At 44.4% G+C, this 23299-nt stretch overlaps 2 protein-coding genes across 2 annotated transcripts; both read right to left on the bottom strand.

The window, feature by feature from the left end:
* Positions 1–1335: 1335 nt before the first annotated feature.
* On the bottom strand, positions 1336–15515 carry si:dkey-43k4.5 (potassium voltage-gated channel subfamily S member 2). The gene is made up of 8 exons (XM_063216304.1): positions 15255–15515; positions 12085–12272; positions 10887–11040; positions 9030–9190; positions 7581–7778; positions 6624–6824; positions 4107–4190; positions 1336–2072 (listed from the first exon to the last, which is right to left on the bottom strand). Exons 2-8 carry the CDS (start codon positions 12268–12270, stop codon positions 1485–1487), a joined length of 1572 nt encoding a protein of 523 aa, XP_063072374.1. The 5' UTR covers positions 12271–12272; positions 15255–15515; the 3' UTR covers positions 1336–1484.
* On the bottom strand, positions 15430–22742 carry LOC134462945 (odorant receptor 131-2-like). The gene is made up of 4 exons (XM_063216215.1): positions 22197–22742; positions 21519–21855; positions 18622–18697; positions 15430–15601 (listed from the first exon to the last, which is right to left on the bottom strand). The coding sequence occupies exons 1-4, from the start codon at positions 22740–22742 to the stop codon at positions 15430–15432; spliced, it is 1131 nt and encodes a 376-aa protein (XP_063072285.1).
* Positions 22743–23299: the final 557 nt, after the last annotated feature.

Raw genomic sequence — 23299 nt, 5'->3', positions numbered from 1 at the left:
TTGCCACCAGGCTAGGCAGGCAGCCGCTTGGGGGCCCCTAGATAGTGAATAACAGCCCACACTTTACCACAGTAGTGGCGAGTTTTGTTCAAATGTCCATTCTTTTGCATTTTCGCTTGGGGTCTCACCTGACCCTAAAATCGCCTCTGAACATGTCCCTAAAACCTTGGCATTCCTGTGCAACATACGATGCAAATATGCATAAAACATTTCACATTTTGTCAGTTAAAAGCATTGCAGTATGGCGTCACTTTACACAAAGCACTTTGCTTTCCTGAATTGACTGGCATGTGCGTGTCTTGGGAGAGAAGTGAAGTCTTGGCTTAGTTTCAGCACTTAAGCTAACTTGGCTATGGCTGTAGCGCTCACATTCAAACGAGGACCTTTGTTTCTGCCAATATGCAGCAGGCAGGGCTACCTATAGCTGATGGATCCTTGGGTTAGTGCCCAGCAGGCTAAATGATGTGAGAGAAAAGCTTATATTACGTATAATTGGTACTCAAATAAGGAAAACCTTCCGGCAAGTGTGCTTGAAGTGCAGTTTGAAAGCGTTAATGGTGGAATAGGACCATCCCGTATTCAACGCTCCACATTGTTGCAGTCCATCAGAGTGGAGAGGAAGTAGTTGTTGAATTGTTCCCATGAGGAGACCGCCAGTCAGACCTGATCTCTACCTGTGTAAAGGGTGGAGTCAGGGCCGCTGGCAGCTTTTGCTGGGCCCAGGACAAAGTCATCTTAAAGTGCCCCCCTACCTACCCAATACATACAATCTCACGGGGACCCAATTCTGGGCACCCTATCTCTCTGGGCCCGGGACAACATACCCCTTTGTCCCTACATGTCGACGGGCCTGGGTAGAGTTACGCGGCAGGACTGATGAAGGAGGGGAAAGCTACAGCCATACAAAGTTCTACAGCATGCTACAGAATAATCTGCTGTTAAGTTTGTCTACATTTAAAGGCTGGAATGAGTAGTAGTTTTTCTTTTGACAAGTAGCTGACAAGCTCAGGTCCTTATGCCGTGGCTAGGGAGAAAAGTATTGCAAAACTAGAGTCTATTTTGCATCAGGGCAACAACACTGAAGATGTTTTTGCTGTTTTTTTATTATTATTGTAGTACTCCCAAGTTTTTAGGTTGATTATTTCGCACTTCAAATGCTGTGGACAGGGCTGGACTGGCCATCTGGCATAGCTAGCGGGCATTTCCCGCATCTGGCATAGTGGGCATTTTCCCGGTGGGCCATGCACCCTTGTGGGCCCCTGGCCATCTGGCATAGCTAGCGGGCATTTCCCCGCTGGGCCATGCACCCTCGTGGGCCCCTATTTTCACAAATGTAAATAGGGGCCCACGGGGGTGCAAGGGCCCACCGGTGACTCAATTCTGCATCGCTAATTGTGAGGGGAGGGGGGATGGGCTTTAATCCCAATCCCAAAGTGCCCGGGCCCTATTTCTCCCCCAGCACAGCCCTGACTGTCGAGACATCATCATATATGCAGCTCTGAGCAGGCCAAGTCTTTCTTCCTGGGCACGGGCGGCAAATGCTCCACATAGCTGTAGTTGATCACTCCGCCGTCACTGCTGCTGATGCTGACATCCTCCTCCTCATCATCGCCAACGACGTCGTCCTCATCGTCGTCCAGGTCCTCCTCGAGGCAGTGGCTGCTGCCGTCATCGTCCCCGTCGTCGTCCGACGATGTCACCCCCACGTCCACCACGGCCACGCGGCGCCGCTGCCGCAGCCTGCTCTTGTTGCCGTCGCGCACCGAGGCCTCCAGCGCCTTCTGCTTGCGGTAGAAGTGCGAGAACTTGTTGAAGATGATGGTGATGGGCAGGGCCACCACCAGCGTGCCGCCCAGGATGCAGCCCGAGGCCGCCAGCTTGCCCGCCACCGTGACGGGCACCACGTCGCCGTAGCCCACCGTGGTCATGCTGACCGTGCCCCACCACCAGCACGCCGGGATGGTGTCCAGGCCCACGTCCTCCTCGTACTCCGCCGTGTACGCCATGCCCGAGAAGACCGACACGCCCACCGCCAGGTACAGCAGCAGGATGCCCACCTCACGGTAGCTGTGCTGTGTGTGGCACACAGAGGTCAAAGGTTAAAGGTCATGTATCATTACCTCACGGTAGCTGTGCTGTGGCACACAGGTACACGTATCAGGTACACAGGTACACGTATATGTCATGTATCACTACTATTGTTATACACAGGTACACAGGTTAAAGGTCATGTATCATTACTATTAAACTGTACCCAATAGGATGCCCACCTCACGGTTGCTGTGCTGTGGCACACAGGTACACAGTTTAAGGTCATGTATCATTACTATTAACCCTCCTGTTATCCTCAGATTTAGGTTACAGTTAGGAAAGCACAGGTACACAGGGGGTCCAAGAGTCAAGTACAGTTTACACAAGTACATACAGCAAGGTCAAGGTAAAGGTCATGTATCATTACAATTGTTAAACTGTAGCCAACAGGTAAGGCAGCCGGATGCCTTGACGCAGAGGTCAAGAAGAAATGCATAGGTCAAGGTCATCTATTGTTACTAGTTATTGGAATTATGATGTGCATATCGTTGCTGTCTGGCAGAAACCTCATACTACCTCCGCCTAATTCATTCTTTATTTAATTATTTTCTTAAAAATATAAATGTGTTCACCAGCATTTGGGTGGGTCAAAGCTGTAAGATGAACTTTCTGGAGCTTGACCTTCAAAAGCTTGGAGCTTGACCTTCAAAAGCTTGGAGCTTGGAGCTCCAAAAGAGAGCCCTCCAGTTGCTTACAACTAAACTCTGACTAACATGACCTGAATGGGAGAGTTAAGTACATATGTCGAGGTTAAAGTTAATCTACCAGTATTATTTATTTTACATTACATTACATTTCACTTAGCTGACGCTTTAATTTTGTTCAAAGCGACTTACAACTCTTATTTTTCAGGGTATTGGTTACAGTCCCTGGAGCAATGTGGGGTTAGGTGCCTTGCTCAAGGGCACTTCAGCCATGGATGGAGGTGTAGGGAGAGGTCAGGGGAGTTTCGAACCGGCAACCCCTAGATTGAAAGACCACTAGGCCACGGCTACTCTATGCTGAGCATTTGTGGCTTTAAATGTAGACAGCATGCATTATCCTGAGGTTTTTTTCATCCTGGCTGCAGGTTTTTGGCTTTCGTTTAGTTTGGTAGTCAGAGGACAGACACCGAAACTGACAAAACGTTCAATTATTGTGATCTACTGTATAATGGCATCATCTGTCTGTAGTTTTTATTATTAACTGTGTTGTGTTAGACAGAAGAACAAATTAAACATTTGAGCAAACCATTACTGTAGAGTCATTTGTATTGGGAGGAGGATGCTCTGGACACAGTCATTACTCGACTTACAAATAAATGTGATAAACAAACTTATATTTGTGCACTTTCATCCCCAGAATCTACTACCGCGTCATTTACATCACAACCTCTCATCTCTCACAACAACCGCCCTGATCTCTCTCTCTCTCTCTCTCTCTCTCTCTCTCTTTTCTTGTGTCGTGTACGAATAGGATGACATTTAGAGCACAGAGGATAAGCACATGTGAGTACGTAAACATGTAATGTAGTGCCCCCCCCCCCCCCCTAAGGACTCTGCAGGATCAAATGTCCACACATTCAGCGTGATCCAGGCTTGGATTCCAATAATGCTGCAATGTGATACAAAGGTTGTAGCCATTCTGTTATAGTATAGTGCAGTGCAGTGTAGGCAGTAGTAGGGCTGCACGATATTAGAAAATATGCGATACACGATAACATGACTGCATACGGCAATATCGATATATTACTCACGATATTTAATATATACATATATTTTCCCCTATCTACTTGCCATTCTACACTTTATCATGTATAAAACAACTGAGAGCAATGTTCTATTATTATATGTCAACATTTTGAATGCATTTTTTAACCTTCTCACCAAATTTCCTGTTACTAAAAATTAAAAACTGTTTGCGATATGTGCACAACTTTAGCCGTGATATCGCGATATCGATACATTTTCGATATACGTATCGTGCAGCCCTAGGCAGTAGCATATCCATGTACCGTGTAGAGTGGCTGCTCTCACCTTCAGTGTTGCTCCTAGCGACCGTAGGCCCGTGGAGTGTCTGGCCAGCTTCAGAACTCGGAATATCCGCATGAGCCGGAACACCTATAAGTATCATTTCATGTGTGTAAGCATTATTATCCATGCTATATATTTGTTGTTTCCAGAATAGCAATAAGTCATGATTTATTACTAAACGCTCTGTGTAATGTTGTAGCGGTGTAGTACACTCCAATGCTTAGATCATTACACTGGCTCCCAGTGAGGTTCAGAATTGAGTTAACTCTTCTAATTGTCTATAAGCTACTCAATGGGCTCGGCCATAAATATATTGTAGATATGCTAGCTAGAGCAATATCATCCTAAATATGTCTTGGGTCTTCAGAGTCTTCTCTACTGGTTGTGCCCAGGGTAAAATCCAGACAGAGTGAAATGGAATGTATCTATTATGCTGCCAAATGCTGGAACAATCTTACAGTTGAAATAAGAAAAATAATTTTTATTTCTTAAAATTATATCTTAATATTTTTCTTCTCTCTTTTCTTTCTTTCTTCTTAAGAACATTTTATGACAGTTATGTATGATAATATGCTACAGAAATCACATTGCTACTGCTATTGCTATGATAGTAAAGGCTTTTCAACAACAAAAAAATGAGAATGCTCTCACACTAAAAAAAGACACTAAGGTCAAGCACAATTTTTTTTGTTATATTTATTTGAAATTGAGAGCGGGGCAGGGCAGACGTTTCAGGGTTCTGCCTTCATCAGTTCTCTCTCTGCTCTGAGCGCTCGCTCTGCTTTATGGATGTGAGTGATAAATAAAAGTATCCTTATATACAGGGCTCTAAATAAACACCAGCCATCCGGACAGATGTTGGTGAAATTTCAGTTTGGCTGGTAGAAAAGACCAACTTACTAGCCACATAAACCCATTTGTGAGTGTGTGGTGTGGCTGGTAAGAGCAACATTCATCAACCATTTTGGCTGGTGATGGAAAAGGTTAATTTAGAGCCCTTCTAATATATACGTATCTTTAAGACACTCCTCCTGTTATAAATTAGCTTTTACCTGAATGGCAATCACCAAGTCGTCATGTCACATTACTAAAGGCCCTGTGCACTGTCATAGTGGTGTAGTGTTATGGTAGTCAAGTATTTTCAGTGACTATTACAACATCCCAGCGGTGGGACGGTGTCAGGTAAGGGGCTACTAAAAGTAACATTAACAAAGCCAATTGGAGCCAATTTTGGTCCCCTTGGGGAAATTCTTTCTCTGCACTTTATCCCATTTGGACTAGTGAATCACATTGAAGTACACACACTAGTCCGTAGCAGTGGGCTGCCTGCTGGTTGCGCCCGGGGAGCAGTGTGGGGGTTAGGTGCCTTGCTCAAGGGCACTTCAGCCGTGGTCCGGTCGGCCATTTACCTGGGAACCCTTGGGTTGCCAACAGGGCTTGACATTAACTTTTTGACCCACCGACCTCTGTGGCTAGTGGTTTTCCCAAGTCACTAGCCATTCAGGTATGCCACTAGCCACCAATTTTATATCATTAAAAAAATTATCATGATAGTGTACGTCAGAAGATGAGGTGCTGAAGCAAGATGAGTGCATAGCTTTCTACATGGAGGTATATCAAGCAAATAGAGACTGAGTTACTGAGCTTTTTGTGAATTTAAATGCAAACAATTGATACAGAAGGGGCGAACAATAGAATATAGGCTATGATGCGTATGTCACACCAAGGAATAAGCTGCTAGCCAAATTGGCTAGTGACAATGAAAGCATTGCTAGCCACAGCCAAGTTTTACCAGCATTTGTCCGGTTGGCTAGTGCCAGTGTCAAGCCCTGGTTGCCAACCCAGTGCTCTAACCACTGAGCCACGACTGCCCAACATGAGGCCTTACCCACTAGCCTGGTTCTATGGGGTTTGCGTTCTATCGGGATGTGGCTTCACTTTTTTTTTGCATTTACCCCGCCCATACCCCACCCAATCTTCAGTTCCAACAGGGGCGATTTTAGAATCACCTCAAGACGTAGTTCTGAGAGGGTGAGTCTAGTTCCTTCCAACTGTGACATGTTGCCCTCTCGGTAACTATATTTGCCGTCATGTGTAGCCCTACACATCTATCCCACGCACTTTAAAAATCATATATATCCTTGGGGGTGCTGTGGCGCAGCACGCTAAGCCCCCCATGTTTAGGCTTGCATGCCCACGGGGACCCCGGTTCGAGTCCGGCCGGGGTCATTTCCCGATCCCACCCCGTCTCTCTGTCCCACTCGCTTCCTGTCACCATCTCAGACTGTCCTATCAAATAAAGGCATAAAAGCCCCTAAAAATATATATATAAAAAAAAGAAAATCATATGTATCCTTGTACCTGCACTACCTTCCCCAGCCAGGTCCTCCAGCTCCAGATCACTGGACTTCTGAGACTTCTGTGACATGTTGTCCTCTCTGTAACTATATTTACCGTCATGTATGTAGCCCTACACATCTATCCCACACACTTTAAAAATCATATATATCCTTGTTGTACCTGCACCACCTTCCCCAGGTCCTCCAGCTCCGGATCGCTGCCCACCACCAGGTCGAAGAACACGGTGACGTAGATGGGCACCACGGATATGATGTCGATCATGTTCAACGGCATCATGAAGAACTTGCGGCGGTTGGGCGCCAGCAGCATGCGCGTCACCACCTCGAAGGTGAACCAGCAGATGCAGAAGATCTCCAGGTACTGGGACAGAAGAGACAAACAGAGCAGAGGTGTCACAAGTCAAAGTCAAAGTCGGCTTAAGACAGTAGGGGTTTCATGATTGAGATTGCTTCACCTGTAAGGTGGGGTCAAAGAGGTTGGATATACAGTATAATAAGAGGAATCGAAACACGCCCACTCAATGCAAAAGCGTGTGCTCAAAATTTGGTCTCCTGAGGGGGCGTTGTCCCTCCTTCTTCTTCTCTTTTTGTGGTGTTTGCACAAGATGTGCGCTACCGCCATCTACAGCGCTAAGGGGACTCCATTTATTCTCTACCTCAAGACTCCGAAGGTCTCCTAATCGAAGGTCTCCTAAAGCGGCGTTCACCCGACGTAAAGTGGATACCGGAAAAGAACCCACCTGCTTTATCTCACTCTCATATACGATTCTCTGGTGGGGTTCTCTATGGGGTGTCATGATTCAGATTGCTTCACCTGTAAGGTGGGGTCCTCGATGGGGTTTCATGATTAAGATTGCTTCACCTGTAAGTTGGGGTCCTCATGATTGAGATTCTTTCACCTGCAAGATGGGGTCCTCGGTGGGGTTTCAGATTGCTTCACCTGTAAGGTGGGGTCCTCAATGGGGTTTCATGATTGAGATGGCTTTACCTGTAAGGTGGGGTTTCATGATTGAGATTGCTTTACCTGTAAGGTGGTGTCCTCTATGGGGTTTCATATTGCTTCACCTGTAAGGTAGGGTCCTCAGTCTATGGGGTTTCATGATTGAGATTGCTTCACCTGCAAGGTGGGGTCCTCGATGGGGTTCCCGGCCTCGTCGAAGAGCTGGTACTCGGGGATGCTGTGGATGCACATGGTGGCGATGGAGGTGAGCACCACGGAGATGGAGAGCAGGCTGAAGAGCTTGCTGGGGATGGAGTAGCCGGGGTTCTCCAGGGTCAGCCACAGGCAGCGCCGCACGTTCCCACACCTCATGTCCTGCACAGCAAGTTAAAGGGTACAAAGGGGCTAGCCTGATTATCATCGACTGACCAAGACCATAACAATTAACGTTTCCCAAACGGCATGGTTGACCTGCCTCCTTAGGTTTGTGTGGGTGGATTCCCGTATTTTCAGGAGATCAGAAACGATATTTACATTGCTCTTGGCCTGATAAGAAGCAACAGCGAAGGTGCGTCACAAGGAGGGCGTGGCCTGGCCACAAAGGGACTGGCTTCAGGCCCCATCTACACGAGAATGAGAATGAGAACAAGTAAATCAGATGTGTTTTGTTTATCGTTTGGCCCTTGCGTCCATAATGCATCCGCAAGGCAGTGATGTGGTTGAAACAGAGATGTTTGGTTTAAACTTTGGCACAGCCTTTTCTGGCCTTGACCAGTAGCAAACCGAGGGAGGATGGTCAACCATGCTGTTTGGGAAATGTTTGCCGTTATGCACAGGGTCAGACCAAGTCTTGAACAGAGTTTTGAAAGTCAATGAAAATCAGACTACACCGAAGATGCTCCAAAGGTTCTTTGTTTAATCGTTTTTTCTGGGTGTGAATCCTCTAAGAGTTCTCTGAGAAACCTTAAGGGCCTTGCTTAGAGCCGATTTGTTACATCGGTTCTTCAGAGAACTTTTAAGTTCCCCCATAGTTCCCCCATAGTTCCCCCAAGTACACAACTTTAAGGTTCCCCCATTTTACAGTGTATGGTCATAATCATGTTGTGGAGTGCTACAAGCTTAGCTTCATCTTTGGTATGGACAAAACCATATTGGTTGAGACATGCCACTATACAGTACATTACCCTACATTACACTTAGCTGACTGCTCTGTCCAAAGTGACTAACAGTTATTAACAGGGTAATGGTTATAGTCCCTGGAACAGTATGGGGCTAGGTGCTCATGGGCACTTCAGTTATGAATGGAGGTAAAGGTGAGATTCGAACCTGCAACCTTCTGATCTTAAGACCATCTCCCACACACACACATTACACACACACACACACACACACACACACACACACAGGGACGCTGACAGCTTTTGCTGGGCCCAGGGCAAAGTCATCTGAAAGGGCCCCCCATGCAATACACACAATGTAATGAAAATCAAATTCTGGGCCCCCATCTCCCTGGAGGAGGAAAATTGACCCCTTTGTCCCACCTTGTCAGCTTCCCTGCATACACACACACACACACACACACACACACACACACACACACACTGTCCGCTAGCACCGTGTCCATGCCTGGAAGAGCAGGATGTCCTTGTTGAGGTCGGAGATCTCGTCGACGGAGGTGTCCACGCTGCTGACGTCGCTGTCCTCGTCCCAGTTCTTGCGGCGGCGCTCCAGCTTGCGGTCGTGGTAGCGGTAGCTGCAGCAGCTGTCCAGGAAGAACTCGTTGATGCCTGGAAGAATAATTAGCAGTTAAGACGTTGTTGTACCCAAGTGGTGGAACGGTCTACCAGAGGCAGCAAGACTAAGCACATCTCTTGCAGCCTTCAAGAAACAACTAAAGACCTTCCTCTTTTGAGAGAAGCTACTAGACTAATGCTTGAGCTGGCCTAGCCCCAAGGCAGACTCTTGACATGATGTTTAGTTTTGTTGGTGTGGTGTGGGTGTGTGTGTGTATGTGTTTGTGTGTGTGTTGTGTGTGTACTCGTTATTTACTCTTTATTTACTCTTTATAACAATAAAAAAATAAAAAATAAAAACTAACCCCTCTCTGCAACTGCACTTGTTGTTCTGTATATTTCCTGTGCACTTTGTATTTGCTTGTGATGTTGGCTTGATTACTGTATGTCCTCTTTTGAAAGTCGCTTTGGTTATAAAGCGTCTGCCAAATGCAATGTAATGAATGTAATGTAAAAGACGTTGTTCTTCTTTCTGTGTTTCTGGCGTAGTCTCTTATTGCAGATGGGGTCGCCGGCAGGCCTATTCACTATTTGCTGAAAATACTCAATTACATCATAACAACATTACTGCTACAGTACCAAGAGCCTTAAGTAACAGATTCAGACATAGGCATTACAATTTTGGTGACTGTAAGGTTATAACATAGGCTCTGCGCTAAGGGGTTAACTCTGTCTCTGTGTGAGCTCTTGCTGTTAAAAAGAGTTATCACTTAGCTGAACTATGACCTTGCATGTGTATGTTTATTCTTCTTTGGTGCGCTTTACATTACAGATGGCATCCGTGGAAGGAGAGACAGAGAGACCAAGGACGCCAAGCTAGGAACACTTTTTCCAGGCTTCTCAGATCTCTCTCCTTTCGCGAAAGCCAATTGTAAACCTGACCTAATTGTCATGGTTTGTTATGTAGCAGCCATGGCCTAGTGGTTAGAGAATTGGTCTTTCAATCTAGGGTTAACCGGTTCGAATCCCCCCCTGACCTCTCCCTACACCTCCATCCATGGCCCTTGAGCAAGGCACCTAACCCCACATTGTTCCAGGGACTCTAACCAATACCTTGAAAAATAATAGTTTGTAAGTCGCTTTGAACAAATGAAAGCATCAGCTAAGTGTAATGTAATGTAATGTAATGCAGTGGTGTAGTCTACGTAGAACGCAGGTATACGCAGTATACCCACTTCTAAATATCAGGGATTTCAGTATACCCACTTGAAATTGATTGATCCATTGTTTTGAATAGCACAAATATATACAGTATACCCACTTCAAAAAATGCTCAAATATACAGTATACCCACCATAAAAAAGTAGACTACACCACTGATGTAATGCAGTGTTTCTCAAACTTTTTCAGACCGAGAACCACTTTGTCCCACTAAAAATGTTCAGGGATCACCTGTCAATTGAATTGACAGTTGACGGTTGCTAATTTGACACGTCTAATTTCGGTGCTGATCACAAAGGCTACTTTTTATTCACATTACAAGCCTGACTTATTGTGGTGAAAATGAGACTTCAGCTATGTTTAGCTTTGTCATAATGTTACAAATAAAGCTTACAGCTAGCTTGTCTTGGAAAAATAGAAATCCCCTCGCGGACGACCTGAGCTCTGTTGCAGACCACTAGTCGTCCCCGGACCACACTTTGAGAAACACTGATGTAATGTAATGTATGAATGAGTTTTGATAACGTGCCCCAGTACTCGATCTCCTGGCAGAAGGAAAAGACGCACAGCTCCTCCATGATGTGCAGCTTGCCCGTGTTGTAGAAGTGCAGCACGTAGGCGAACAGGCTCGGGTTGCGGTCGAAGTAGAACTCACGCAGCTGCTCATCATAGTCGTCACACACCTGCATGCACATAGAGGAGGGGGTATGTCAGTCACAGAGGAATGTCACAGTGAGCCTGTTAAAGGGACACTGTGTGAGATTTTTAGTTGTTTATTTCCAGAATTCATGCTGCCCATTCACTAATATTACCTTTTTCATGAATACTTACCACCACAATCAAATTCTAAGTATTCATTATGACTGGAAAAATTGCACTTTTCATACATGAAAAGGGGGATCTTCTCCATGATCCGCCATTTTGAATTTCCAAAAATAGCTATTTTTAGCTGCAAAAATGACTGTACTTGGACCATACTAGAAAATATTTGTTTATTACTTAGTAAACATTCATGTAAATATCAAATTTGGCGATAGCCAACCCAGTTTCAATGAGCAGCATAATTGCAGTACCTTCTTTGACCATTTCCTGCACAGTATCACTTTAACATTACCACAATAGTCGGGTTATTGGAATAAACAGGTTACTGGAGTAAACTGTTTTCTGTTGTTTACATGCAGGGCTGTTGGTTGCATGTGTTCCGATCAAGTCTGTGACACGAACCTGGAATTCAAGGCTTGTGATTGGCTACCTATCATTCTAGAATGTCAATAACCCAATAATAACCTGTTTAAGGTGTATACATGACTTGAGGAATCAGTTAGTCAGCCAAAAACCTAGGTCCAGGTAGACAAATGCTGAGGCATTCAAGGTTGCAATTTTTTTTTAAATGTGTATTTTTTGGGGCTTTTATGCCTTTGTTTGATAGGACAGTCTGAGATGGTGACAGGAAGTGAGTGGGACAAAGAGACGGGTTGGGATCGGGAAATGACCCCGGCCGGACTCGAATCGGGGTCCCCTTGGGCATGCAAGCCCAAATGTGGGGGGCTTAGCGCGCTGCGCCACAGCGCCCCCAAGGTTGCAATTTTTACTTTTTTTATTTGGCTATTTACTTTTCTTCTTCAGGGCTTATCAATGTGATGCCTACTGTACAACTAAACTCTTTTAAGATGATAGCCTGGATGGATAAATGAATGAATGCATGAATGAACATCATCATCCCAGACCTGCAGTATGGCTTCCTCTGACTCGCAGGCCAGCAGCCGTCCCAGGCGCGTGTCGGGGAACTTGCGCAGCGTGCTGGAGAACAGGCTGCTCCGAAGTCCCCCCACGTTGATGTGCACCAGGGGATCCCCTCCTCCTCCTCCTCCTCCCGGGTCAGACGCCCAGCTCGGCAGCTGCTCCTTCACCATAGCTGCACACACAGACACACACACACACACACACACACACACACACACACACACACACACACACACACACACACACACACACACACACACACACACACACACACACACACACACACACACACACACACACACACACGTTATGTACTTTATTTGATTCCACATTACAAGTTAAAATCAATAGGAACCAAATATAATGAATAATCCAGCAACTATTTTGACCAAAAGACACATCTTGTTATGGAAATGCATCATTAAGGATACAGGAAACATCTTCTCTTCCAGATGAACATGCTCCCTATAACAGCTGATATTGAGCAGTATTTAGCTAGCTGTCTGGCCCGTCTTTTACTTAGTCCACTGATGTTGAGTCCACTGACCACCAGCCTATGCACATGGCCTAGACTGCCAAAGACAAGAACAACGAGGACACATTTATAGCCACAGCTTTCAATTGCAGATGTCGCACAAACATACACACACACACACACACACACACACACACACACACACACACACACACACACACACACACACACACACACACACACACACACACACAGAATTCCCAAGGTAGTGATGTAGACTTATTGTACAGAGTGAAAACAGAGAATCAGTGTACTGCAGTCTACTGCATGCATGTGTGGAGGAGATGTGCCAAACATGAAGCAATCTGCATTAGATGTTTAGCATACTAAGTAAGTACCCTTTTAGTGACTTAACTTGGTAGTTTACATTCGCTTGCCACTGCTCCTTTAAACTGCCATCACATACGCACGCACGCATGCACGCACACACACACAAATAGAGACATTGTGAAGGGAATGAGGTACACCTCAACATTGTGAGGATATTTTGAGGTGTCATCGTCAAGGCACGGAGTGCGTTGCAATATGCGACCTTGCCTCCTTCACTTGCCTCCTCCACTTGCTTCTCGTCATGATGACATCACTGACAACAGCATTATATTTCAATATCTTGCAAAAGCTCAATTGTAGAGTCTTTGTCTCATTTGCAATTGGGATGGTGAATGAAAAACAGTTCTTCAAAAGTTGTTGTGGCTAGGGTGACAGCTGGGAAACTTTATCGTTTTCTCCATGGAGGAGGGGCCAGGAGGCGGGACGAGGAGACAAGCGCAAGTGGAGGAGGCAAGGTCGCATATTAAAACGCACTCACTATAAGGCAAGGTACTCCTGTATCATGGCTGCCCCTTAAAAAATATACACTTGCATGCACACATGCACACACATGAGCAGCACACACATGAGCGCACACTGCAGAGAGAGAGTGAGAGAGAGAGATTGATGCGAATAATATGAATTACATGTTGGTGTGGGCTGAGAACTGATCGAATTTGGACGGTTATGATTCTGCGTTACAGTATATGACAGGTTGCTTGTTCTCCATGGGACCCTTTAAAACACCACAGCATGGTAAATAGAAGATGGTAAATGGACTGCATTTGTAAACACCACAGCATGGTAAATAGGAGATGGTAAATGGACTGCATTTGTAAAGCGCACCACTATATTCAGCAGAGTATACCCCCAAGAGCTTTACACTGAGTGCTTTGCATTCAACCATTCACACGCGCACACGCACGCAAGCACACACACACACACATTCAATCATTGTATTACAACACAGTGACACATTCACTTGAGGCTCAGGTGACCCTTTACCATGGTTTCCACACAGGCAGACTAGAGACATCTTGAGGTGAAATGTGAAGCTATTGTAAGGTTGCTGCTAATAATAAATAAATACATTGAAAATGTCCCTCGCTCACCCCCCCACCCCCCATCCATTCTCCTGAGTTCAGATAGGAAAGCTGGCAACGGTTTCAGGTGACATTCGCACCCCCTCAACAAATAGTGAGGTCAAAGGAATCAATGGACCCAATATAGACACATACAGACACAGCCAGGGATAGGACAGGAGGCAGTGGAGTATCAGCATGATGACCCAGCAATAACTGTCCAGTGTAGTGCAGGTATTTCAGCTCTAAGACGTCAAGAATTTGACAAAATCACCACTTTATGTTTTTTACTATGACACGTGTACAATAGAGAGGTGCCAAGGCCACGACTAAAGCCACATTCAACCCCTTGCATGTGTGGAAATGTGTGTGAAAGAATTCCCAAGGTAGTGATGTAGACTTACTGTACAGAGTGAAAACAGAGCATCAGTGTACTGCAGGCTACTGCATGCATGTGTGGAGGAGATGTGCCAAACATGAAGCAATCTGCATTAGATGTTTAGCATACTAAGTAAGTGCCCTTTTAGTGACTAAACTTGGTAGTTTACATTCGCTTGCCACTGCTCCCTTTATATCACATGCAATATGCACGTTGGTAAACAGATGTTCCCAAAAATAGGCAGCGAGTTCTTTTGTTTCCTAGCAATGAAGATGCTGCAAATGAGTTATTTCACTGCGCCCACACAATTCATGAATTGTGAAGACAAACTCTTCTGAATAAAGTAGGCTACATGATGGGGTTAATTCCCTCAGTGTGTGTACTTGTCTTTACAAAGGTGTGTAGTTGTTTAAACCGAAAAGGTGCGTAAATCTCTATTGCTGCTTCTTCTGTTTTGAATCTCCATGCATAAATGTTGCAGACCGCTCTGATCTCTAGGGATTTTGCCTATAGGTGAGAGACAACGAGGGGAAGGCTATCTATAATTTAGGAAGATGAGGTCTAAGGTCCACTGTACTTGACATATCAGAAACATACGACTGGATGGATTTACAGCGTCCGTGCGTAATAGTAATACACATAAAGCTATACAGAACATAGAGCAATGCCGCGAATATCCAAAAGTCCAACAACATTCTCTCATTCATTCATTCATTCATTCATTCATTCATTCATTCATGCACCTCTGACAGTCATATCAAAGAAGTTGTAGTAAACTCTATTCCACCTTGGTATAGGCTAGCTGATCATTGACTGTTTTGTTCAGACTATTAAAACAAGAAGACTCACCTTGTAGCTTATTGATTCCACCTTGTCCTTTTCAGATGCGCTCTCAAGTGCTTATGTTAATGAGAGACAAACTGTAGAACCAAAATAAAAAGAAAGTTTGCATTCCCGTTGCGCATTGTTATACCTAGAGTCTATGCGTTCACTATTTTGGAGTAGTTTTTGCATCGTAATTATTCTATTCGCTCCAGTGCAGCTTGCTTGTCACTTTCTTGCACGGCAACTCATGTGCTTCCGATTGGCACGTCGTCGGGAGCGCGCTTCGGTTACTACTGTTGGCTCCGAGAATAAGATAAGGGTTCATCGGAATTTTACATGCGTCTAGTTGAGGGATCATGTGCAAGTTGTGTCTAAACGGAACACAGGAAGCCGAATGAGCGCACACAATGCGTAAAAACAAATCTCATAAAATGTGACGAATTTTCATGCGTAATGTTTGGTGTGTTCTAATACATTATTATTTCTTCGCTCTGGAGAAAACCCTGTGATTGGAGCCAGATTTGAGAACACAGAAGAGGCAAAATGCTGGTTAATAGGATAGGCTACTTCAAAAACTGAAGCATACCAGATAGTGAAGTTGATGGCAAAATAGCCTACAATAATGAACTTCACAAGTTTACATTTCAATTCATAATTATTCTGGATGTCTAATAGCAACACTGGACTCAAAAATGCGTAGGCCTATACCTAGGCCTATGTAAAGGCTATTGTTGATTCCTGTGATTGCATGAACAGTGGCTGTCAGCCTCTGGTTTATCAGTTTTAGTCCCATTCATACAGCATTTTACAGGGATTCTTTCAACACAATGTTGAAGGGCAAACGGTCCCAAAGTTGATGTTTTTTTTCTTTTTGAGAACAATGCCTCCTACTGTTCACATAAGGAAGCATTTACTGGAGCTGGAGCAGAGATCCAATTCAAATCCAAGTTGTCTTTTTCCTATTCAAACAAAACTTTCTATTGAAACTTAAACTTTCTAGCATTTTTGAAATTTATTTATTTATTTATTTATTCATTTGGATAGGACAATGCAAATTTCACATACAATAACCAACATGTTTGTGATGATGACTTGTATGAAAATAAAGTAGGCTACTGTTTGCTGAACTTGCAAGACATGATACAGCCACCACCACTGCAGAACACTGTGTGCTTGGACAACTAGGCAAGGCTGTAGGCCGCCTCAGTGTACACTTACAGGCTATCATCCTCATCACAATTGTATGTGTTTATATGAACACTTGACAGAGAGAGAAGACCATCTGTCTGTAGGGACTGCTGGTATGAGAATAAGGATTTTGTACAAAAAAACGTGGCATAGTATACTGTGCAAAGCGAATAGTCTAACAATCATCAAGGCTCAATTCTATTCCAACAGATTATAGGCCTATAATAAGAGAAAAGTGCAGGCCATCTATTTACTGACATTAAAATAAGAACAATAAAAGAGTAAGGCTGCTGAGCGGCAACAAAAGCAGATTATTTTCTTTAGTACTGGCCAAGTTGTTCTGTGAAATCAGCCCCCAGACACCGTCAGGGAACTTTGTCCACATTAAATTGGCGTTTTTGAGAACACTTGGTATGGAACTGAACAACCACCCAGAGGCAAAACCAAATCGTGGTTACTATAGTTACCTATTCTGGAGATTGTAATAGCCAGTTTTTTTTCTTTTTCTTTTTTTTTTACCTCTAAACATAGCTGTGAGCAACAATGAACAAACAATGATCAATTAAGATTTTGGGTTTTTTTTTTTTTGGTCTATTAGACTTTATTGATGATAGGACCGTTTGAGACAGAGACAGGAAACGTTTCGGACAGAGAGACAGGGAAGGGTCGGCAAGGGACCTGGGTCGGCAGCGTAGCAGACGTGTGTCCTACCATTAAGCCACGGTAGCGCCAAAACTGATCAATCCATTAATAAATGAATAAATGAATGAATGAATGAATCAATCAATCAATCAATACAATACAATCATCCATCCACCCATCAGTCAGTTAGTCAGTCTGTCTGCCTGTCTGTCTTAAATGTCTGTCTGCACTCTAGTCAGCTCCAGCCCAGTTGGCCTACACAGCATCTCTCTCCAGTGCTGTATGTAAGCCTACATTTATTTTCACCTCTGACTCAAGGGGCAAAGACGAAGGTGACTATGAAGACTAAGGGGTACAACAGCAATCAGATGCACACAGCTGCATAGGCCCTGTTAAAGTTTGTTGGTACCATGGCAATGACCAGAGCCTGATCTCGAAAAATTGCGTCTCATTTCTCACGCCAACCAACATCCAAGATTGCGTACATATTTCGACACATTCCCTGCTGTCTAGAGCACATAGGTAACTTCTGATTGGTCTAGCGGTGCCCTTCCCAAAACCATCCCTAAACCTAACCTGCCAGTAATGCAATGTTTCATAGTTTTACAACTGTGCCATTCCCAAAACCATCCCTAAACCTAACCTGTCAGTTTTCTGAGTTTTAAATTTGTGCCCTGACCAAAACTTTCCCTAATGACCACTGCGCATGTGTGTCAAAGAGAATGCGTCGTAAATGTGACGCAATTTCAGTTTTTGTTTTGCGTGAGAAATGAGACGCAATTCGTTCGAGATCATGTTGATGACCAAGCTGTTATGTTATAAAACCTCTGTGTCCTGTCATGGTAGTGCCAATGGTTCAACCAATGGTGAAGCGTTCTTCTGATGGAAAGGTGCATATTATGAGGCTATGGGTTTAGTTGATTTAGGCTTACTTTTTGTTTTTTTTCCCTTTATTGAAAGACTGATGTACTTTATTAGGATATTGACCCATGAAATGCACACCCACACAACTCCCTTTGTACTGGACTTCCCTACCAGCACAGCATGGGACAGCTTTGTTTATTTAAAATTGCTAGAGCTATGTAGTTTACCCCTCTGTCAGCCAGTATGTCATCGATTGTTTACATTTTGAGGGTCTCTCCCTCTCTGTCTTTCTCTGTCTCTCCGTCTCTGTCTGTCTCTGTCTGTCTGTCTGTCTCTGTCTCTCTCTCTCTCTCTCTCTCTCTCTCTCTCTCTCTCTCTCTCTCTCTCTCTCTCTCTCTCTCTCTCTCTCACTCACTCTCTCTCTCTCTCTCTCTCACACACACACACACACACCACACACACACACACACACACACACACACACACACACACACACACACACACACACACACACACACACACACACACATCGCTCCACCCTCTCTCTTTGGCTTTGAGTGTGCAGTGAAGATGTTCTAATTACATTAGAGAAAAGCTTTTCTGCCTCCTAAATTGATCTCAGTCACTTATTTGACAAAATTTTAGCCACAAAAAGGCCCGGGGCCTGAGTCCAGTAGCCCTCTTCAAAAGTACAGACGTCCTCCTGCAGGTTTTTAAAATTATTTTAGTTCCCAGTGACGACAAGGGCATTGTAGCAATTATGAGAACTTCAACTGCTTTTAAAATCTTAAAGGGACACTGTGCAGGAAATGGTCAAAAAAGGTACAGCAACTATGCTGCTCATTGAAACTGGGCTGCCTATTGACAAATGTGATCTTTACATGAAAGTTTACTAAGTAATAAACAAATATTTTCAAGTAGGGTCCAAGTACAGTCAATTTTGCAGATAAAAATGGCTATTTTTGGAAATTCAAAATGGCGGACCATGGAGAAGATCCCCCTTTTCATGTATGAAAAGTGCAATTTTTCCAGTCATAATGAATACTTAGAATTTGATGCTGGTGGTAAGCATTCATGAAAAAGGTAACATTAGTGAATGGGCATCATGAATTCTGGAAATGAACAACTAAAAGTCTCACACAGTGTCCCTTTAAACAAGTGCTCTGCTCTGATGTTGTTTGCGTGTTTGTTTATTTATTTGGTTGGTTTGTTTTCGTTTGTTTTGGTTCCATAACTGCATAAGAAATCCCAATCCGGTTTTATGTGAACTGTAAGGCAGCAAAAGAGTATACTGCAATCTCTTGCATGACCCGTCACGTACCACTGGGGGGCAGTATGCTGTTTGTGAAGTGAAAGCGTGAAAGCCCAATTGGGAAACTCCAACTCCCATTGTCATTGTCATTGTGACACAGAACTCCACAGCACACAGGTGCGCAATACACACTGTACACAACGAAATTGCATTTATGCCTCACCCGTGCAAGGGGGCAGCCCCCAATGGCACCCCAAGGAAGCAGTGCAGCAGGGCGGTACCAATGATCAGGGTACCTCAGTCATGGAGGAGGATGGGGGAGAGCACTGGTTAATTACTCCCCCCACTAACCTGGCGGATCTGGAGTCGAACCAGCAACCTTTGGGATACAAGTCTGACACCCTAACCGTTTACCCATGACTGCCCTAAGGGGAGGAGGTTAAGAGGTTTTGCAGCCATTTGACCTTGTCAGGGTAGTTTATTTGTAGCCATTTGACCTTGTCAGGGTAGTTTATTTGTTTGCTTCCCTTTAACATTGCTGTAGTTACATGTGTTACGTATTTGTTCAACAAAGTATAGCAGCAATTGTTACCATGTTATTTTGTCTTGAGTGAAAGAGTAAATGTATAGAATAGAATAGAATAGAATAGAATAGAATAGAATAGGCTTTATTGTCATGCAAGCATGACATTTGTCTTTGATCTCACCATGTAACATAAATGTACATTCACTCAATAGCTCAAAACATAAATACACACAGAAAGCATTGCATACATCCCCTCCTCTAGCCACCATTCCCAGCATACACATCCTATACAGTACAAGTCAGGCTCCAGATCCAGTCCCTTGTTTTTGACATACCGCCTCACTGAGAGCAGCTGTGGGGCCAAGTCTGTCAAGAGGGAGAATAGAAGTCTGCACACTGTCTGCAACTATAATTGAAAGTCTTATCTAAGATGAAAACATTGCCTGATGAAAACCCTGATGGGTCAAAACGTTGTACATCCTAAATCCTCTTGCAGTGCGCAGATGTCTATCATTTTTGTCATATTCTCCTGAAAGTATGACTTTTGAAACAAGTGCACCACTTTACATAGTGTCTTTCGAATTGTTTATTTCTCCAACTGGTACAGACCGGTAACTAATACTTCCCACCAGTTGCTGTGCAGCAAAAAAGCCGTCATCATACCACGCTCTTTAACATGAAATTAGAAAATATATTTCAAAATGATACATCAATGAATATACAGTAGGCCTATGCATTAGCATCGTACATTACATTTGCTGTATACAGCTTTCCTTTCATGCATAACTCCATATAGTTAAACACAAAATATTGGCAAGAGAATCAAGGTAGCAAAACTTCCTGTGCAGTAATAATAAAACACCACTCTGTGCAACATAGGCCCTCGGCTATATGTGTCGAGGTGTGGTTAGTTTCACATAAGCAGTTACAAACTCAAGAAATCAAGAATCTTTAGTGAAACTGTTGTGAGCACCAGGCCCACTGAAAGAGGGGGGCAAATGGGTATGTTATCCCGGGCCCGGGGAGAGGGGGCCCCCCAGAATTGGGTCCCCATTACGTTGTATGTATTGGGTAGGGGGCCCTTTCAGATGACTTTGTCCTGGGCCCAGCAAAAGCTGCCAGCGACCCTGGTGATAAACTCCAGAACAGGGGTTCCCAACCTTTTCCAACGTGGGGCCCACTCGAAATTGTCACAAATGTTCAGGGCCCACTTCTGACCCAATAAAGAATAAAACTCAAATAAATCAATAACAACACACACCAAAATATGATTATAATTTGTAGAAAATGATTTCAAGGCCCACTTGGAATACCTTCAGGGCCCACCAGTGGCTATATTGCTCCAGAAATATAGTAGCCTACACATTCAGTTTTCATAAAGCATAGCCCAAAATGAAAAAAAAAACAACCATCACACATGTTCACTGCAGATTTAGCCTGGCCATTTTAAACATTTGTTTCTTAATTTCACCTTGCATCAATTTTTTCTTCTTTATTTTTGTGCACAGACGCGTTTCGGCGTGTGCCTTCCTCAGCGCGTCTGTGCACAAAAATAAAGAAGAAAAAATTGATGCAAGGTGCGCCCCCCTTTTCTTTGATTCTACGTATGTATTTGGGACAGCACCCATAAAAGTTATCAAGAAACCTGAGTGAAGCCTGCTACCTACTTGATTTCTTAATTTCACTGCATCTTCTCACAACTTCTAAAACATAATCCCATGAATTTAACATTTCAGTGAACCAACTTTCTTGCTAGAAGGCGGGCTCATCCTCCTCCTCTTCCCATGGCCCTTTGATAGGCCCATATTCACTTTACAAGTGTAGTACTGCGACATGCACTTGGCAAACTTCCTGTCCCTAATACTGTATATGAGAGGACTGAGCAGCCTGGGTATGATGGAGGTGATCAAGTAGCCCAGGAACATGATGATGGTGCGCTGAGCCGGAAACAGCGGTATGAAGGCCTTGTTGATGTACGGCGTGGTGTAGGACAGCATGCAGAGGATCAGCTGGGCTCCGTGCAGCAGGATGGTACTCTGGGCCTTCTTGGCCGAGGCCGCGTCCGCCGTGGCCGCCCGAGCCGCGAGGAACACCCGCAGGTAGGTGTAGAGCAGCGTCAGCCACACTAACGACATGTACAAGCCCTGCAACACCTGTGTGGGGTTTTTCCATAAATGTCAGACAGGCACTTTTGATCCGGTGAGTTTTCTGCAGATTTATTACTGCTCCAAAATGGAGCAGGAGTCGTCTTAGCAAGAGACATCATTCTCTGTGATATCTCTGGTTAGGAAGCCCATTCGGCTCATCTGTGCAAATTAGCCTGGCCCCACTTCAGAGACAGGCCCCCTTCACTCAGGCACAGATTACAATACTTACACACTGGAAATATATATATATAGTCACATACATATACATCCATATTCCTGCATATACATGTAGGCCTACATATAAGAATCTACATAAGAATCATATAAGAATAATTTTTTTACCACACCTGCACCTTGTCCGCGTGCATGCGGGTGTTGTAAATGATGAGCGGGTGACACAGCGCCACCGAGGAGTAGAGGAAGGTGTCTGGCTGGACGGATAAGGAAATGAAGACGTCGATTAGAGCGGGTCCGAGCCCGGCGCCCCAGGTGAGGCCGATGAGGGCGTAGGTCCTGCGCACGGTGCAGATCTGAGCGTGGTGGAGAGGCTTGCAGATGGCGATATAGCGCTCGATGGCCATGCCAGTCAGGATGATGGGGGTGTTCATGTGCGTGGTCGTGCCGATGACAACCAGGGCGCAACACCCGGCCAGGTTGACAGACGAGACGGCGTAAGTCAACACGTAAAGTGCCACCGAGAAAAATATCATGGTCATGTCATTTACCACCAGGTTCATATACAGGATGTATCTGGTTTCACATCGGAAAACAGAGTTCCTGAAGAAAGTCAAAACTATGATCCCATTGATCCAATTGATTGCAATACCCATGGCCACGATGACAATGTTTTTCACTAAGGCCTCCTCAAAGCCATCCCTACCAGTCAGATTCATCACCCAGTGCCCCCACAGTCGAGCTGCAGTGCGAAGACAACAACAGCTTGTCTTAAAGCATATAAACTGTAAAGCCCAAAGATTTGTCTCATCAAAAGCGTTAAGTCAACATCAATTAAAACAGCAGTAAATCTTCCATGAATTATGATTTAAAGTGTTACAAGTGTAGTGCACTCAATTTGTGTTTGATGTAATAATAACGTAAATAAAAATAAGTAAACATGATGAATAATAACCACTTTTCGGAGTTACTTTTACGGAGAAACAATATTTCCTAAAAGTCAATTTTTTAAAAATGCATTGTTGAGCACTAGGCCTAAGATACGCTTCCCTTGTCAGATTTTCCAGCAATGAGATTTCGGCCCTCTCCCTATCGATTAATATAGGCATGGTGTGTGTGTGTGTGTATGTGTGTGTGTGTGTGTGTGTGTGTGTGTGTGTGTGTGTGTGTGTGTGTGTGTGTGTGTGTGTGTGTGTGTGTGTGTGTGTGTGTGTGTGTGTATGCGTGCATTTGTGTGTGTATGTTTGTGCGTGCTTGTGTGCGTGTGTGTGTTTGT

Source organism: Engraulis encrasicolus, chromosome 14, assembly GCF_034702125.1.
Source record: "Engraulis encrasicolus isolate BLACKSEA-1 chromosome 14, IST_EnEncr_1.0, whole genome shotgun sequence".
Classification (NCBI taxonomy): Eukaryota; Metazoa; Chordata; class Actinopteri; order Clupeiformes; family Engraulidae; genus Engraulis; species Engraulis encrasicolus.
This window is presented reverse-complemented; position numbering and strand designations above follow the sequence as displayed.

Bases quoted from the DNA above. Each gene is read 5' to 3' on its own strand.
- si:dkey-43k4.5 (XM_063216304.1), bottom strand. From the start codon at position 12,270: ATGGTGAAGGAGCAGCTGCCGAGCTGGGCGTCTGACCCGGGAGGAGGA. The intron at 11,041-12,084 runs GTCTGGGATGAT...ATGTGCATGCAG, and splicing joins CAGAGGAAGCCATACTGCAG to GTGTGTGACGACTATGATGA. The intron at 4,191-6,623 runs GTACAACAAGGA...TGATACTTATAG, and splicing joins ACCTGGGGAAGGTGGTGCAG to GTGTTCCGGCTCATGCGGAT.
- LOC134462945 (XM_063216215.1), bottom strand. From the start codon at position 22,742: ATGAATCTGACTGGTAGGGATGGCTTTGAGGAGGCCTTAGTGAAAAAC. The intron at 18,698-21,518 runs GTAAAGTGAATA...TTTTAAAAGCAG, and splicing joins CATGTCGCAGTACTACACTT to TTGAAGTTCTCATAATTGCT. The intron at 15,602-18,621 runs GTCTGTACTTTT...TGTTCCGTTTAG, and splicing joins TTAAAAACCTGCAGGAGGAC to ACACAACTTGCACATGATCC.